General features: G+C 39.2%; 1 protein-coding gene across 2 annotated transcripts in view; it reads left to right on the forward strand.

Moving 5' to 3' along the window:
* Positions 1-19,323, forward strand: part of Fas1 (Fasciclin 1) — a 155,565-nt gene that overhangs the window by 81,292 nt on the left and 54,950 nt on the right. For both annotated transcript variants that reach the window (XM_064132582.1, XM_064132592.1), the window contains exon 2: positions 19,039-19,180. In XM_064132582.1, coding sequence (XP_063988652.1) covers positions 19,039-19,180 — 142 coding nt within the window. The remainder of the gene's footprint in view (positions 1-19,038; positions 19,181-19,323) is intronic.

A 19,323-nucleotide genomic window follows, 5' to 3' on the forward strand; every position in this document is an offset into this window, starting at 1 on the left:
CTCTCTGCACATAATGAATGAACAAAGTCCTTTAATTCAACGGAATACTCCGGTGTGGATTCCAGTGACATTTTGAATCGCTAAGTCTTCATATCTGTTTCACCAACATTAAAAACATATGGATTACAGCGACCATTTAACCAACAGCTATTACGCTAATGTAGTTGCATTTCAGTGGTATCGGCACTGGTGGCCACGAGTAACACTTGAGTACAGCCGTGTACAATTTCAGAGGATATGCCGCATTACAGTGGGTGGGTTAGGCGAATGTATAACGGCCATAATAGATCCCCCCGTAGCAGCGATATAGTGGAGTTGGTACGCAATACCGATCCCCGTTGTAATGATTCCAGGATGATGTGATGGTTGTATCTGCGGCCTTTCCAGGGTTAATTGTAGCGGATTTCCAATACTTCCGCGAATTCAATTATCAGTATTAATTAGCGTTATCAATTATTGAGATTAATTGTCTTCATTAATTACTATCGATTATTGGAAGAGATAATGAACGTTAGAGACTTCGATATGAAAGCCATATTTGCAGGGCTGAATTGTCCAGCCGAATTGATGAAAATTTGTAGGAAATTCAAATTGCAATAAATTGAGGGAAAATTATGTATGATATGAAGAAACTACTCATGAGATTCCATTAGATGGATTAGAAAATCCATTATGTTTAACTGAAAAGCCCAATGTTTCAGTCTTTTTAAGATGATTGCGAAATTTGATGGATCTTTTCGGTGGAAATAAATGTGAAATTCAGAGTATTTAAAACTTAAATACTTGATTTCCGATTTCCGAGTTATTGTAGAACATTAGAATCTTCCGTCGCCCTGAAGATATCTGATGGAACGTATTTTAGCGTTTGATATTTGGAATTGAATTAGTGGTAATTTCAGGTATTATTGGAACTCGGGTGCATGGGAATAATGGAATGAACGCCATGCTTGAAATCAACTTATACGCAATGCATGATCAGTTGGTTTCTGCAGTAACTCACCATCATTATCCATGGGCGGGCTTTATTACCCTCATTAACCAGGGTATTATTCAGCCCTCAGGATGTTGCATTTTGAATACTTGTACTGATTAAATTGACTATTATTGTCGAATGACTTCACTGAGGAACTGGTAGAGTTCGTTTGTCAAAATTATTTTGTACTCGTATGTTATACGTTCACAGAATATCATAATGCATTATGAGAAATTCAAATAAATTATTCATCTATGAAATTCTCAGTGTGAAAAAATTGTAGATAAAATTTAAAATTTATTCATCGAATGATGAATAAATCTCTGACACGATAGAACTAATTCAAATTGTGAAAATGGGATTCACTAGAAATGCATAATCCGAATGAGCTCACTGCGTATTTCTGCCTATCGTTCAATCTCGTGACAGTAACTAAACTAATTCCCGAGTAAATTTCATTCTGGAAAACGACATATGTGATAAATCAGGACACAAGCTTGCAGCCAAAATGCGTGTACACATCTCCGGGTTAACGTGAAACAACCGTACTATTCCAGGAGGGGGGAGGGGGGATGGGAATAGACAGGGAGTCCAGTATATTCACCATCTGATTCTCTAACAATTTGTGTTTACACGAGGTACAATGGCACCTGAATAATTTACTGAACCACTGAAATGCGAAATAATTGACAAATAAATTAATAAATTAATTAATTTGGGATGAATTAGTTTTGAAAATATATCCTAACTCCATCTGAAGTTCAATTGTAAGCTGTGGGATGCAACAAAAGTGCCAGAGTGGAAAGTTGACGGAAGAACTAAAGCATAGGAACGCAGAATAATAGAGCGAGAAATAATTGAATTCACAAAGGCAAAACCTGAACATCGTTTATGCATTAAATCCCTGTTTTGTGAATGTAATACTCTCAGCGAAATAGAATGGAGTATATTAAGTTGAACATAACCAGAAAATTATCATCATTGTTAGGGTGAGGAAAGTTTGGTGAGTTTGATTCTGCGTAACGTATTGCTGAAATGGGAATTTAGAAATGACGATTGTGGATGAAAAAGTGGTGGGAGAAAAACTCCCGGCCATTTAGTCTTTATCAACCAGACAGTTGTATCCCCAATTATAATTCTTTTTTCACGGGAATTGTTTAAACTATATCCTTGATTAATATTGGAGTGAGTGATCGATTATTAAAAAACTCTATTTTAGCTAAAAATTCAAATACTACATTTTTCATTTCCACGTACAATTTTAGAGTTGAAGTTGAACCCTCACTATTATCCGAGAATGAATACCACAATATTTGCTTTTGGAATGTAACGCAAATGCAAATGCTGACTTGTTTGACTTCCCCGAGACTGTCGAAAATTCATCCAACAATAACACATGCAGTGGCTACGTACATAACATATACGTCTACCATAAGACGAATAGCAAAGGGAGTTCTGTGGTGGACGGGGTTGGGTGTAATTTCCTCAGGACGGGATATTCGCCTGTGCATAAGGCACCTCTGTACGAATTGTTCTGTTCGCTCTAAAAAATACTGGAGCTGTTGGTGATCGTTGAGAGGGTGTGCTACAGTTTCGTCGAGTGGGGCGCCGTGATTTGACGTCACCATGCGGTTAACCCAGTTTGTCCTTCCTAATCGTTAGTGGATTGTAGGGATGTATATTCGAGAGTGCGCCAGAAGTTCAGACAGAATTCAACTGCAGTCGTAGTAAATTTGGCCCACGATTTTGGTGAAGGGATTACGCTCCTCCTTCGAGATTCCTAACCGATAGTTCCAAAAGAGAATACGACTGCTACACTCAGATATTTTAAATTGAATACTATTTATAGCATAATTTAAATTATCTTGAGTGGCAAATGGTATAATTACCTGACTAGAATTAATGTAATGGGATTTTCATTGATTTTGAACTATTCTCGTGCGACCATCAGAAACGTTTCAACAAGAATTTTGTGAATGTTTGTATTAATGTAACAGGGTAACGCGTAGGTGATGGTGTGTGGTATACACTAGATGATTATGAAGTCACCACTCTACCTCTATGTAATACCCTATCAAAGAGACATCATGACTTCCAAATGACGTATATTCCACCTGATTACATCGGGCTTTTAATGACTTGAAGCTTCATACAACACACTTTCTGGAATGCAACTGACTTCAAATGATTCCATAAATCCAGGTTAAATCGTATTCCCAGTGATTCTCGTTCCCGTTATTCCGTTGAAGGTCGCTGGAAGGACACATCCTATTCCCAGTTGAGGGAACAATGCCGGCATTTGGCACGTTTCCAGTTATACGATTTTCCGGCACCGCCTGATGTCTATATAACATGCAAACTTACCCTCTCACTCACTCAACGCGGGCTGAAGTTCTTACAGGGTAAACTCAAACAGCATTTAACTCACTCCTACGTTAATGCACAATGGAAATTCATGATGCTTCTGGCGATCACCTCGAGAGGTTCAGTAGTAATAATGAATGACGAAAGCGATGTGGAACGCATCCACAGTTCCATTGCATTGTTAGATATTTCTGGAATGTTGTGAGTGGGAATTCATAGTTATTTGCATAGAATATTTCGAACGACATACATGACAATTTTTCTCCCTCCTCTGAGGAATTTTATACCCTTACCCTTATTTACAATTCTAATGAACGAAAAAATATCGTTCATTACTCCCTGAAAATATTCTTTAAGGATTTTCCCGACCCAAGACGCGCGTAATCCACAGATCAAACTGCCTCACTCAGATTTTTCTTTCGGCTTACAAGACTTTTCACCCAAGTCCGTCTAACTAACGGATAATCCCCTTTTACCACCCCTTCCACGAGCGTCAGCGCTACTCACCGACTCTGTCATGAGTTCGATCCTCAACTGCGAAATATCCCCGTCAAACGTGTAGATTGTGTTTTAACGGCTCACGTATTTTTCCCCGAACATTTATATTTTCTCCCCTTTTCCAGCTTCAAAAATCCGTTTTATCGGAACCAGAAGTTATAACTCCCTTTTCCCCTCCTCCACATCCCACACCCCTTGTGGCTTTAATGGCTGCAATTTATTTTTAAAAACCTCGGTATCCTATTCGAGGAAAGGAATCCCACCATTAACAAGAGGATTAGATGCTCTTGTTTTTAGTTTTCTCTCTTTTTTTCTTTATTTGACCACGATTACGGTACGTGGTTTGCAGCAGCCAGTGCTAATGAGAACTTTGCGAGGTACTGGTGGAAGCGTCCCATATGGGCATTGGTATACACGACTCATTAACGATCCGAGTGTGTTTTCACTGGACTCAATTCATCAAATGACAAGTGGAAACAAAGTATTTGTGGCCGATAACCCTATTATTGTGAAGCTGAATCAACGGGACTAATGAGACACCCCGCGAACGTTCAATTCAAATATTTGCGAGGGAAAAATAATGTTGATGGAGGACATCAGACGACCAATGAAGGGTTACCGTCGGGAACATTTTAGTCTAATGATTACCATACAGAGAGATGACGCATTCGAATCGAATGAATAGATATCATTTGATACACAAAATGGATGGCATTTTTTTCTTAATTTAATTTCGTTCGTTGCCTGCTGTTTTTCGAAATATTTATTTTCAGTAGATGAATTATACATTTTACGATAAATTCCTCAAGGGTCAGTATATACCGCAAGATCTATTCATTTATGTCTGGCCATTAAAAAAAAGAAATGACTTACCTTTGCTTTGCGATCAATTAAAAAAAAATTACAGAATTTTTCCTGAAAATGAAACCATAATATTTGCTGCAAATATCTACACGTCTTCAATCTATGGCAAATACATGAAATTTATTTCCATCAAGTCATTTACTTTATAACTTTCCCTCATACCGAACAAACACGGGTTTCATACAAAATGAGGTGATGAGATTTTCTACAAAATCTCGATTCGCAGTGAAATGAAAATAAAAACGATAGATAAAGAGATGAAAATATTTACGTGACATGAATAAAATACCAATAGAAATCAATTTCACCGTATATAGTGTATATCCTCCTCATAATTTTTCCCGCTCATCCCCAGTTCCCAAAATTCAATTGGGAACATTTTCTTATTACATCACGATATGGATGTGCCATACATCAATCCATTAACAATGAAAAAATGCGCTAGCACTTTCAGTGAATGAGATTCTTCCGGGCGGCTGAGTTCGCTGTGAATAATTCGTGCCGTGGCGGATAAAATTGTGCGGAGGGGAGTGGAAAAGGGGATCAATCGAGTGTGTAGAGTGTATGGAGCACTAACGTCTCAAGATATAAACGAATACGACCGAAACGACACCCCCAATTCCAATGACGAGATTAGCTGATCCTAGTGCTTCCTATTTTTACCCCCATGCACATCCAGTGCTCATCTACTTCTTCGCAACGATGAGCTCCACGGATAATGGAGAACAGGGGTGGAAGGGAGGGGTATATATGTATATGTGAGCACTTGAACATTGCGAGGGGATGAAATGACTAGTCCAGAAGCGTTTTGTTATCTTTATCTCGCCACTGGGAGTAATATCGGCCTATTTCGGGGGCTTACTCTTGCCCTTCTGGTGAACAAGAGGGCGAAAATCAATGGGATTTCAAGAAAACTTGAATGTAATTGTTCGATAGCCAAGAGGGCTATTGTATTTTATATCCAACTAGCCGAGTGTACGTTGGGAGGGAAAATTAGCTCTGCTGAAAAATCTATATGTGCTATGGGTGAATAGGTCATGAAATGGAACTGATTTACTGGACAGAAATCACCGAATTTGATGGGAGGAGAGGTAATCTTTGATGGGGAGGGAGATTTCATCGAGATCATGGAAAATATTGCAACAAGAATTTGGACGTATTAGCCGGAAGAAATAGTATGCTTCATGGTAATTATGGAAGGGCTAGTCTCAGTTGAAATTACCTGAAATCGGTCGTTAAATCAGTGAAGTCATATGATCTGAAAAACTTTGAGTGATTCCTTCTGAAATATTATGACTGGGGTGAGTCTTATGGTTGATTATGGGGATCTGTTTGATAATTTCATGTCAATATTGCATACGTATACTCAGCCTTGATGGCGCTGACTTTTGTATGGTGGTATGGGGTTGGACATAATGCAGCAACCAAGGAGAATATATATGTGATAATGAACTAACTGGAATTTCCTCTTGAAAATTACCCTGTGCTCCATAAAAACTATAACTGTTTATTGGATAAAGATGTACATTACTGAATAACATTGACTTGATAATACTGGAGCCTCTGTAGTTCATATACTTCCCGGTAGTACGAATGTATTTACCTGGAGGACATGAATATCTCATGAGAATACTTATTATTGCAAATATTGTAATGCTCCCGTGAGAGCTCTCTTTTTCCTCCACCTATAAGTTTACTTAACGCGATAGAAGATCTTTTCAATGGAACATACCGCTTTTCGGAGGAAATAATTTTTTCACCCGGTTTGTACTGACATGGGAAAACTATTAAAATTATTCCCTATACACCCATAAACACAGTGTTAAAATGAGTTACACACCAAAAATTCAATCGACGATCAACATGAATACGTGAAATCTAAAAGAATAATTCTGAATCGTTGATGAATTTTCATGGAGTACGAACTTCATAAAAAGTTTCAAAATTTTGAAAATCTAAACCAACAGTTACTATTGCTGGAAATTAAAAATTACTCATCTCCCGATATTCATGTACAAATCTCCTACATTCCCGATGGTTGTTATTCATGGAGACAGGTTGATGAAAACTAGTGATGGATAAAAAAAATTGATGAACTGTTTTCAATCGCGCACCAATTTTCATGGTATTTTGAATCTCTAAATCTGGCGAATGTTGAGTTGAAAAATGTCCACCATTCAATTAAAAATCGATCATCTCTCTTTAATCCCCCTGCCCCCCATCACTCCCACGTCCTGTATATTTAAACACCCACCCTCCTGACACACCCCAATTTTCCAAAAAATTAAACACGAAAGGATGAGACAGTTCCCTCCATTTTTTATAGCCCCCGTTCCCCGCGTCACCCCGTGTGGAGTGTGAAGCTGTGACGGCGTATCATTTTTCACCCCCCGCGGGAGTCGCGTTTATGTGTGGCAAAAGGGGTGGAAAGTGCATATCCCAGAAAACTCCGCCGGTTCCTGTCCCCCTGCTTACATTTAACCAATGACAGATCTTCCACTATTTGAAACCCAATGAAAGAAACCAGCGGGTGGGAGCCGCGGTGAGCCAGCGGGGCATTTCAATGAAATAGGGGGCTATGGAGGGTGGAGAACGATCAAGAGGGGCTGGCGCATAAATCAGAAGGTGATGACAACGGTCTGCCGGGTCAAAAACGGCCCACCGCGCTCCTTCAAATAATAATTCACACTGCAACGGGTCTGACAAAACGTTTTATTTGAATGGATACTTGGATACACTGTTATTCATGTCACTGGTTCACTAACCACTTTTTTAGTTTGAGTATGACAAAAATTAATATGTTAATTTTTTTTCTGTTCCAGGTGAGTAATGAAAAATTCTGGAGGGGAATAGACACGCAAAAGGACGGAATTAAGAGTATCAAGAAAAAATTTCCTGAATTTTTCAATTGAAAAAAATCTATCTACAGTAAAAAAGAAATTGTTTGTCTTTATCAGGAAAACAATTAATTTAATCATTCAACTGTCGATCGCTTCCAGATCTTTTTTTTTTTTAATATTATTGATTGATTACTAGTATGGGGAGGGAGGATCATCAAGATCAGGTATGACGCGAAATTGATTTCCCCAAAATTATTTTTAATTCCCACCCAAAGACGAAATTCCCTCATTTTATATCAAAAGTCCACCACTATTGAAGAACTGTTTGACGTTCAAGCGATGATTATCGGGAGAACAGAAACTTTAGACTCGATTGGCAATCGCTAAGACAAGAAATTCCACCCCAGCGTTTGGTGTGATGGTTGCACGCGCCTCGCAACTTTGACAAAAAGTTTTTACCATACGTGTTACCGCCATTATATTATACGATCACAGGCAAACCCTACGCCATGGTATTGGGCTAAAGTGAATGAGAGCAAAAACTATTTGCTCCTGGTATATGGTGATACGAATGCTACAGGTGGAGGTTCAATTATCATTAACAAGCTTGAAGATACGTTAGATTAGTTTCTACCAATTTGAGAGCAATTGGGAACAATGTGAATTAGTAGATAGTATGATTAAATTACTACTTCGACGAGTGTCTTTCCTCAATAATTCAATTGAATAGAATGGTCGAGAATTATCCGTGGTAATTTTAACGAGAAGTCTTCCTTATGACAACCAAACATGAAAAGTTGTGACTGGATATTCTGCATATTTTTAAAATTTTTTTATTTATTTATTTAATTGTATACCTTCATTTATGCGTTTTTTTGTGTCGATATTTTATCAGGAGGTATTTATTAAAATCCGAACAATGAAAAATTCATACAACTCAGGGACACTTTCTCAAATGAAATGTAATGCACATTATAATCACATTCCGCCCCCTGACAGTTGAAAATTATAGTTCTGCGGCTTTGTTAGAGGATGGCTCTGGTCACAGCAGCCGAGGGTGGCGGAAAGGGTGAAAGAGATACGACGAATGAGTTGGTGTTCCCATCTGCTCCCATTCATGTGGCTCCGCAGCGCGTGATATTTAAATATCTGCTCGTTCCTTCTGACCAAAAAAATCACTAACATCTGATTGGGAAAATTTACGGCTACAGGTAAAAAAATATCATTACAAATTCATTCGGTCGAGACAGATTTATTGCGGGGGAGGATTTATTTTTCCAGTTCGTAAAATGTAGGGAAAATCCGAAGTTTTTTCTGGATTATTTTATTGTAATCCGTCATGAGTGCCACGTAAAATTCATTTCCACTAAAATTGTAATTCAAGTGACCGAGGGGAATTGCTCTTTTCCTGCTGTCAAGCAATTTTTAATTTGACTGTGAATTGGCCATTCCAATTTCACTGTAGTTCTCTGTTATTATTGAAAGGTTTTATCCCTCATTCAAATTTTTAGGGATATTTTTACTCAATAATTGATGTTCTTTCCGGGTCGATGCAGAACACTCATTACAGGCACGTTTCCTATCATCCGGTTTCCCCTCACTGGTTAAAAAATTGATATCCTCCATAGAAATAATGGATTTTTGTGAGACGCTGATGCATGCATGAGTATAACCACAAAAAAAAATCCAAGCAGATAAAAAAAAAAATCTACCTATAGACTCGGGGTAATTCTATCCGACCCTCCCCCAACGCATATCGAGAAGCAGCTCTCTGCCTGGAAAAGCCCCTGCGCATCTCTTTTTCACTGCCGAGTGATGGTCTTGAGGGCACTATTGGTGCGCTACTATCGATAAGTAGAGTATTCATGGGGCACGGAAAATGCACGGCTTGATACAACCCACCGCACACACTCCTCTTCTTGTTTTGTTACGAGGAAGGTAAAAAGAGTTTGAGGAGATACCGCATGCTGTTCTCACGGGATGCTACAAGAATGCAAGAGTTTTGAGGGGATAAGTTGGTGTTTTCTTTGGGAGAGAACGAAATTCAGTCAAGCTGTTTTGCATTGTTTCCGGAGGACCAACTTTTTTTTCCGGCATTTGTTTGTTGTCTTCTTGGGGATTTTCCGATTGCAATGTATTTACATTTCTCGCCTGAATATATTACGGGAGAATATTTGATGGAGGAAAATAGATTGTTTCAAGAAAATTGACTAATATGATTCGAGAAAATTTAATATATGTCTCAAAAATCAAAATTTTGTCATTATCCACCCGATATGTTGATGGCAACCTTCCATTTTGTTTACAAATGAATTTGTTCATCACTTATAATGTTTCGCTAAAATTGATTGGTTTTTCTCATTGTGCTCCATTGAATATATTTGCGATCATTGGAAAACAATTAAAAAATAAATGACATGAAATTGAAAGCGCCAGCCTCTGAAACATCGCAATCATAAGTTTTTCCCATTTCTGTCATAGATTGAGTCTTCGTGGAAGTGTAAAATTGGTGAAAGAACGGGTTGGGCGAAGGAGAGGGGTGAGGAGGAGTTGAGGAAAAAAATATTCTAGTGGACTTTGCCGAGTTTCCTACTCGGAGCAGCAATCAAAGTCGCTCGATAAATCAAACCTCGAGCAAGTTTTAATTGGTAGAGGTCCAGATGTAGAGAGAGTGGCCCAGGTGATGGTTTTCCAGTGCTACCCATGAAAACTTGCGCCAGTTACTCCTCTGAACTCTTCTTTAACCTTCTTATTCCTCTCCAGATTTCTCTGATTCCTCCGTTTCTGGCGATTCTCGTTCATTTCACGTTGAACAAACATACTTGCAATCAAACTTGCAACTCAATAAGCCGGGGATACAGGGTGGCTTTACCCAAAGGCCCATTTCTACACGGAGGGTCACACCCTTAACTGAATACATTTTTCTAGAACGGATTTTCAATTCGAACCCTCCCCCAGTCCCTGTCAATTCTACTATTATTTGGCAAAAAGCCTCTTGTTATTCTCTTTATAATTATTATTGGCATTTACTGATTTTTTTTTCGGAATTCATTAAAATTCTCGAAATTTTTTCGAGACTAATGTATCAGCAGAAAATTTAAAAAAAAAATTCGTCTTCAGCGGCCAAGAAATTACAAAGTTACTTGAATTTTCAGAGAAAATTCCACTGACTTATTCCTTCAAAGCCAATTCAAGATTTTTTTTCACAGAAAATACAGCCAAATTTTTTTTTAACAGTGTAAATATGAAACTTGGAATATGAGGCGGAAGATCCGTTCCGTTTTCCGAGGGAAAAGTTTTGGAAGAATAACCAATTAATGACGGAACTTTCTAAATGTATTTTTATGGCAATGTACAGTGCTTGGCGAGGGGAGAGGCGGGGGAGGGGGAGTTCATCAGCTCAAAGTTATATAGGATAGCGAGTGTAAGAAGAGGGGAGAGTGTTGAGAGGATATATATATAGGTTTGCGAATTTTTCTGGCGACATCTTTATCGCTCGCACTCCGCTGCTCCTCCACTCTCCCAGCAAACTCGATAACTTTCCACCTTTCCACCCCCCTACCTCAAGGTACCAACACTTTTATGACGCCTCCTTCCTTTTCTCTTTGGATCCTGGCATTCTCCGGCACTCGTTGGAACCTTTACCAATATTGGGGGATAAAGAGGCGGAAGCACGAGGGGTCGGGGAGGAAGAGAAAGAGGGATGACGGGAGTTTCGTCATTTGGGGATGGTTAAAATTTTTATAGAGGGATGAAAGAGGGATTCTCACCAGCCGGTGTCGCACCAAGACAGTTGTCTATGATATGGTTGGTCTTTTTTTTCTAATAGAGTAAGGGAAAGAACGTGTTCTGAAGTATTTTCTGTTCCATCGGGCTCGCTTTATGGTTCACATAACATCAAATCCATATCGCTTCCATGATTTCTCCGGCATGTAAATTTGAACAGTAGTTTTATTGATGAAAAGCAGTTTCAGCGAAATTATTACAGAGAGAATTTTCTGAATTTATTTTTACACTCGTGAAAATTGGAGTAATTCATTCGTTGTTCGGTCATTTAAAAATTATTCCTTCTCGTTACACCCGATGAACAAGTCTGGAGCAAGTCTCGAGTTTACATACACAAGTTGAAAAAAAATCTTGACGAATGATGGAGACCTCGATATTCGGGAGACATCTGCCACGCCCGTTCTGCTGACTGTGTATTCAGTAAAAGAAAATTTCGTTCCCCCGACAGTTGTCGTTTAATCCCAGAATGCCTGAGGCTGGACGAGCGCCTGTCATGATGCTTAATGTCCTACAAATGCCCGACGTTTTCGCCTCAAGGTAACATCCCCTATATCCACGAAAGGCAGCACGAAAAAAAAAATAAAATCTAAATAATCTTTCGAAGTAGAGGGTCGGAGGAGAAGGAACAGAAAAGGAGTTCTCGAGACGTCTTCGAATGGAAGAAGGTGAATTACACACGGCTTTCTCTTCATTAAAGGAAATGTATTCCATTACTTTCATTTGATGTGCCCTCACCCTTTGCATTCGTTACATTGGATTAACGAGAACGTCAGAGAAGTGCCTCGGGGGCTTTTTTTCGAGTGCATCCATTCTAGAGTAAAAGAGGTGAAAAAGGGATAGTTTTTTATGTATACAAGATCCGGTCTGTCCTATAGGTTTTCAGTGGCCCTATCGAAGCGCAAAGTTTTATTCACTTTGCATCCCCTGGACCCTGTGTCAGCTCCCAGAAATGAATTTTCGCTTGAAGGAAGGGAGCAAAACGGTGGACAACAGCGCTTTCTGGGAGGTAAATGGAGTTTGAAAAGTTGAGAGATGAGAATTGTTTTCAGGAGGGTAGGGAAAATAGTTGGTTGAATAAATTTATATTCGAATACAAATAAAAGTGAAGTACTTCAGGACAGAGGGGGATGAGTGGCTCAACTCTATCACAAATCCTTTTCGAAGTGGAAGATCTGGCAATTGTGAAATTTATGGCTCAGACGGAGAAGACAATTGGTTTTTGCACTTTTCGACGTCCACATGAATTCAAAAGGTATTAGTCGAGTTCTATGACACGATAAAAAGTGTCACAATCTCATATATTTCGTATCCATAAACCTTACATCGACACCCAGTAACTGACACATGAGAAATTTTTATTTCGTTCAATTACAGTTGGAATGACAGGAAAATAATTATTTGCGAATAATTGACTGTTTTGAGATATTTGTCTTTCAAAAAAGTTTATCATGCTGAAGGAATGGAGAAATAAATCCGACCATTCGAGTGGTTATGCGACTCGATGGATTGAAAACTCCGAGACGCAGTACTGCACTATGGAAAAACCAACTGGAAAACAGAAATAGAAGGTAGAAAACCTTTCAATCGTTTCTCGAGAATAGTATCAGTGTCCATTCCAACCGATGTTGAATGAAAATGACGGCCTGTTACGGCACACTATTCCACGGACAAAATGGAGAAAATCGTTTGTCTGTTGTTGAACTTGACTCGGCAAACACCAACACGAAATTGACATTATAAATTACTCCAGACTTTTTCATTCCCATAGATTTCCTCGCGATAAAATTATCACATTGCTCGAGTTATTCCAGTCACGTCGTCTTTTGTAATCAAATTAACTGGAAATGCTTAATCAATCGTCACGGAAATGAAAGGAAAATTAATTGTCTGTCCTCAATGAAGGTTCATTCCACGGATGAAAATGAATTTTTTATTAATCTTATATTAATTTGAGATCATTAGGAATTCCAATTATTTTAATTGCGCTCTCTTCTGCATGTGACAATAATTTTTATTATTATTGTCAGCACTTCCTGATGCTTGTGATGATTCAATGGACATTTCTCACTTTTGTGATATTTGACATTCTCCGGGTACGGTAAGAATTACCCTCATGAATTCCCATGGCCCGACGTCGTTCAGCTCTAGTCATTAATTCACTATCACTAACAAGTTGATTCGATTAAACGTGAACTGCAATTCGTATATACTGATTGGCATGTTCTACGTGTGGAACCGAACGAAATATTGAATCATCGAGTGAAGTACCAAATCCTCGACAATAAATTCCAACCGTCTATCGAGGCATTCGTATTCCGTTCCTTGAAACAGAAAAAATCTGCCGATTTCTTTTGTCACTCGGCATCACGCTCGAGTAAAGTGCTGATAGGTATTCCAACCACGTCATTTCGCGTACATTTCTTTGTTGAAGAATGTGACACAAAAGCTGTGTGCCCTATCGAGTGCTAACTTTCAAGTGACAATCTACAACGAAAAATTTTCGATTTTATTTTTATTCAATGTTAAGTTTTGTCTTTCGTGCAATTTTTCTATTTCTCCTTTCTTCGGAAAAGCCCAACGGGGGGTGGGGAAATATTTGAGGACCCATACTGACGGGAAATATTAATTCCGATAAAATAATCTAATTTAATTCAATCATTATTCGATGGTAAATTTTTTAATTAATTTGTGGGAAATGCTGGTTCTCTCTTTCAAAGTTATGATTTGATGGGGAAAAATTGAAGTGTACATCGGCTCAATTTCGTTCGATTGTTTGCAATGAACAAAACATGAACGGTTTTCAATCAACAATAGTAATGTTTGCTGAGTAATGTTTGTCAATTCAATTATATAATATTCGGTCGGTCAGAAAATAACACTCGATAAAATTACTCTTTTTCTCATCAGTTTATTTGAAATGATAAATTTCCGGTGATGAATGAAAATGACTGGTTATAAAATAGTATCCATTCCGAGGCCATTCGTCTTACCAAAGAAAGTGGAAGTAACGATCACGAACTTGACATGAAACGTTGATCAATGGTTCTTGAGTGAGTACCCGGTAGAAATTACAGAAGAGTGAATGGGCGTGGGTTACCAGCAATGTCCGGATTTTTCAATTCTCCCTTCACCGTCGGTGGCTCTTGAAAAGCCGGGGTATTTCCATTTCTTTGGTCACTCGGTTAGATCAACAATGACCATTCGTCTTTTTCGCAGCAGCCCGAGTTGGTGCTATATATCAAGGCGTTCCGGTTTTCCGGATGCGTCATCTTGAGCTATCTGATGGTGTTTGAGAGTCAACAACACCCGAGCGTTGTCAACGGGGTCAATGGGATCAGGGGGATGTCTCTTGGAGAATGGCGATGGGTGGTAGGTGGGGCTGATTCGATTGACGGGGGAATTCTTATTTAACGAAGTGTGAGAATAATTTAGGAGGTGAAATGTAATTTACAGGGTACTGGAAAATTCGAACACGGGGGTTTTGTCAAATGGATTGAGTTTCAGACATGAAAAACGTCTTAAATTATATCGATTTATCTTTCAACATATCTTTATCATATATTCTTCATTTCTAAATTTTCTCTAACCCGAACGTTTTGACATTGAATACGAAATTGATATCATGTACTCCACAAAAAAGAAATTTCGTTAATTTTACTGCCAACCGGAAACGCTCCAAAGTTATTCGAGACAATGTCAATCCCAAACAAATCCCACCCATCACTTCCTAATCCCCTCCAAAAATACTCTCCCCTCCATTCGGGCTTTAATTCTCCAAAAGAATAAATTCCCTCGTGACAGTTGAGACAAGAGAATTTTCCCCTCGACATCCAAACGACCCGTTCCACTCTGCGTTGAAATACAAAATTTCCTCATCAAAAATTCCATAAGATGTTTTACTTTATCTCACGCCTGCAAGAGGGGTGCGGATAACTCGATGTGACGCCTCGAGTCACCCATAGTCTCCTGCAATTACATCCCCGAATGTCGCGCTGGTTCTATTCCACGTTCCCTCGTATACGCCTCCCGTTAACCATCAAAGCCCCCTTAGACAAAATTCATATTTAACTGAAGCATTGAATATTTCCCTCATTTCCGCGCAGCCGTAATATAAATAAAGCACTATGATTCACACCGAAAACCCTTCCCCTCTACCGCTCCTCCCTTTCATTCTGTTTCACCCGAGGCGATTTTAAATCCAGAGCGAATTGACTTCCGCTGTAAATTCCTATCAATTTATCTCGTAATAAATGGCGCTGAATTCCATCCGAAAAGCTCGACGAAAAGTTTCCCTCCCTTTATTAATGAGAAGTTGGAAAAAAAGAGAAGGTAATGAATTATTTTTTAGCGAAGCGAAATAAGTAATGAGGCGGTGCTCTCATTTATTTTTATACGGTTGATGGTTGAAGTGCTTGAGAGTGGCCTTGAGTAATGGGTGTGTATCGTGACCAAGAGCAATTACTGCTTGGTTTCGTCGGTGCGTAATACATCCTGAATAGAGAATAATGAAATCTTAATAATCAAAAATGATTAATTACTTCCAAATAAAGCGGAATTCGCGGAATTTCTGGCCTGTTGCCCTTACCATGGATCTGTTTAATTGACACACCATGAATTACAGCGTTGACCCTCCTGCCATTTGCAATAAAAATCTGAAATCTGGCATATTGACATTGGCAAACAACACTGGGGTGCCCTATGACAGCTCGAGTAACATCTCCATCCATAAGCAGACCTGTGCCCCAGTGGGACATTGAGTATTTTCCGGGATAAAAATGAGGGGTGGGGTGAAGGGGAGGATATTGTTGTATCTCTCACTCTCCCCTTTCATCCTCGACCTGTCTCCCTCGCTTTTAGCCGCATTATTGGAGCCGTTATTGAATCTATCGTTGAGCCACTCTATTGTAAATTGATAGCTTCACTGTTGTGTATAGATATAGCTTTTGAAAAGAGAGGAGGAGAAGAGAAAAGAGACGTCTATGAAGTGAGAACGGCAGCTCTAGAAAAAAGACCCATAACTCCGGGGTTGCGGGAGGGGTAGGGATGCGAAGGGGGGTATGGTGCTGCGGGGGTGAGAACACACTCTCCTTCTTCGTCGTGCGCTCGGGTATATTTGTTGAGGTCGCCCAGTGAACCCGTCGAACCGCAGTAAAAGTCTCTATATTGAATACGTGGCTCAAATTTCAATATAAACCCACAGGACTACTCTGTATTCTTTGACTCACTTTGGACCCCTTTATACATGAACTTATACTGTCATAGCTACCATAACATCAGCTGCAACTCGAAATGTCCACCTTCCCCGGGGGGGAAACGGGGCAGGTGAGTATTGGAAATCGTCTGGTAGTTTTTACACCCGAAAGAGGAAGGAAATGGTTTATGAAATCCAAAGATTTTTTTTTCTGAATAGTTCTGGGAAAATGCGTCGTCCAGATGACATAATTTCAAACGTTAGACGTAAAAATGTGAGTGCCTTAAAATAAGGCAATTTTTCGGGCCTAACCCTTTTAGGGCATAGACAACGGTCAATTAAATCCACGTTAATGGGAATTTTCGATAGATTAACCAGATTTTTTTAACGGTGAACAATTGAAATGAGTGGCCATGAAATTTGTTACGATCCGTAGTGAATATTCTAGAGTCTTGAATCACCCCGAATTACCGGGATTTAATAGGGCACAAGGCACGTAAAGATTGGAGTAAGAGAACACCAGGGGGAGTTGGACAGGGACTAGAGGGTTGCAATGGTGGCTGGTGGCGAACGAGGTAGCTCGATTTACGTTCGATTATCAATGGCTCTCGGCCGAGGAGCAATAAAGCGGATCTATCTGAAATTGAACACACCTTTTGAATTCCACCGTGTACCTTTACACCTGAATTTTTCTCCTTTTTCTCGTGAGGTTTTTCCTTTTCTCTCTCTCCCCAGTTACTCCTGATATTCTCCCTAGTGCCATTGCATTGGCGTTCCTCTTACAAAGAACAAGGAGAACCCTGATAAGAGACAATGGGGTTCTCCGTTGCCCACTCAATTGGTATAAGAATCCAAAACAAAGGGGTTGTAAAGAGAAGAGGAATGATGAAGGTGTACGATGAGGGAAGAGTACCTTTCGTGAAGGCACTTGAATGGTTTTTTTCTTTGAGAACAATGTTGGAATAATTACAGAGGGTTTGATCACAAAGGATGATATTTTACTGGATTTCAAAGGTAATAGTTTCACACTTCGGACTCTATCAATTATTTTCGTAATTTTCGAGATTTATATGAGCGTTTGTACTCTAATGAGTGAAGATATAGATATAGAATCAAACGATTCTTTTGTATTGTTCTGAACGAATAATAATTTGATATTCTGATAATTCTCAGTGCCAACCCCATTTCATTTGAATGCATCACTAAATTCCATAGAATAGTCTGCACTTGACAATTATTTGTGAATGCACATTTAAATGAATTTCTATAAGAATAAATAACAGAAAGAATGTTTATCAGTCCACACATCGTTGAATAATAAAATATATTCGACGAAAAATCGCAGCATTTCCTTTATCTTTCATAAAAATCCTCTCATCCGAGCACAGAACAATATTCTTGATTAAAAAATGCCCTCTTCCATTCTCCTACAAAAATGGCGAAAAAATTGCATTCATGGATATGAATGTAATCCCACGAAAACTCTCCCTTATCCAATAAAAACCCCATCAAATGACAATTTCATCGTTTCAGCCCTCTTAAAACAATTAATATTCAAGTTTCACTGGCTCTCCAGTCAGCCACTGTTACCGTCACATTTCACAAATTACTTGGTCCGTTCTTAAGCTCCACTCATTGTACGTTTTGAAACACCACCGCGTTACCCCCAATGGGAGAATAAATTCAGGGTACTCTCATACCCTTCATTCTACTTTTTTCGCTGGATCCCTCGTCCTCTCGTCCGTTCTCCACTGGTTTTTCGACGTTACACTTCCACTCGTTCTCTGGTGTGGCCTATTTATTCCCGCTTGCTTTTTCGCCCCGATGCATTAAGCGTGTCAGCTCCCTCTTTCCCTATCTCCCTCCTTCAGCCTGTTGTTTCTTTTCACCCCTTTTCCCTCCAAATGGAACTTTTTTTTGTTCTTACTTGAAATTTTCTTCCAGACTCCTACAGCAACCTCAATGTATAGCAAGTGCGACACCCCTATTCTTTCATTTTTCCTATTTAAAATTGCTATATTCCCAGCAGTTTGATGTAATTATTCTGTGAATTACTCTATTCTTTTCATGGAATCGAATTCAGTCTTACTTCCCCGGAGAATGTAGCCATTTGTTTTTAACAATATTGAATTTTTGTTGGATTCCAATAACCACAGATGTCTTATTCTACGGAATCTTTATTCTTCGACTAAAATACAAGTCCTGTTTGGAAATCTTCCTGACAAATAATTACTTAAAGTAACACTAAATTGAAACTGAGGAGAAATGCAGTTGTCCTCGATTTAATTGTTTGTCGTTGGTCCGTTGGAGGAGATGTTATCTACTGAGGAATGGGAATTCAGTGAAGAGGGTATTTGGTTAATTGGGGAAGAGTTTGGAAAATGATCTGGGGAAGGTCTAAGAGTTTTATTGGGAAAGGTTCTAGAGGATGGTAGGAGTCTACCTGTGGTCACTGGACCAACGTGAAACATGAATTAATGAGTATTTTCATTCAATTAAAATGTCAATTTTCTTGTTTCCAGTTCTTCCATCTCCTGCAGAACAACGAGGCAGCGAAGAGCACAATCGAGCACCGAGGGGTAACAGTGTTTGCCCCGACGAATCGTGCCTTCCAGAAGTATGCTGTCAGCAACGATCATGGTGACCTCGTCCTCTACCACATGTGTAAGTACTCAAATTCATTAGAATAATAGCGAAACAAAACGCGAAACATCAAAGCTCGTGGCATTTCAACCAGGCATCATTTCCGACAATGTACATTGAAGCCAATTGAATGCCCGGGGATCCATTTCGCAAAGCTCACTGCC

The sequence above is a fragment of the Diachasmimorpha longicaudata genome, chromosome 1 (genome assembly GCF_034640455.1).
Source record: "Diachasmimorpha longicaudata isolate KC_UGA_2023 chromosome 1, iyDiaLong2, whole genome shotgun sequence".
Classification (NCBI taxonomy): Eukaryota; Metazoa; Arthropoda; class Insecta; order Hymenoptera; family Braconidae; genus Diachasmimorpha; species Diachasmimorpha longicaudata.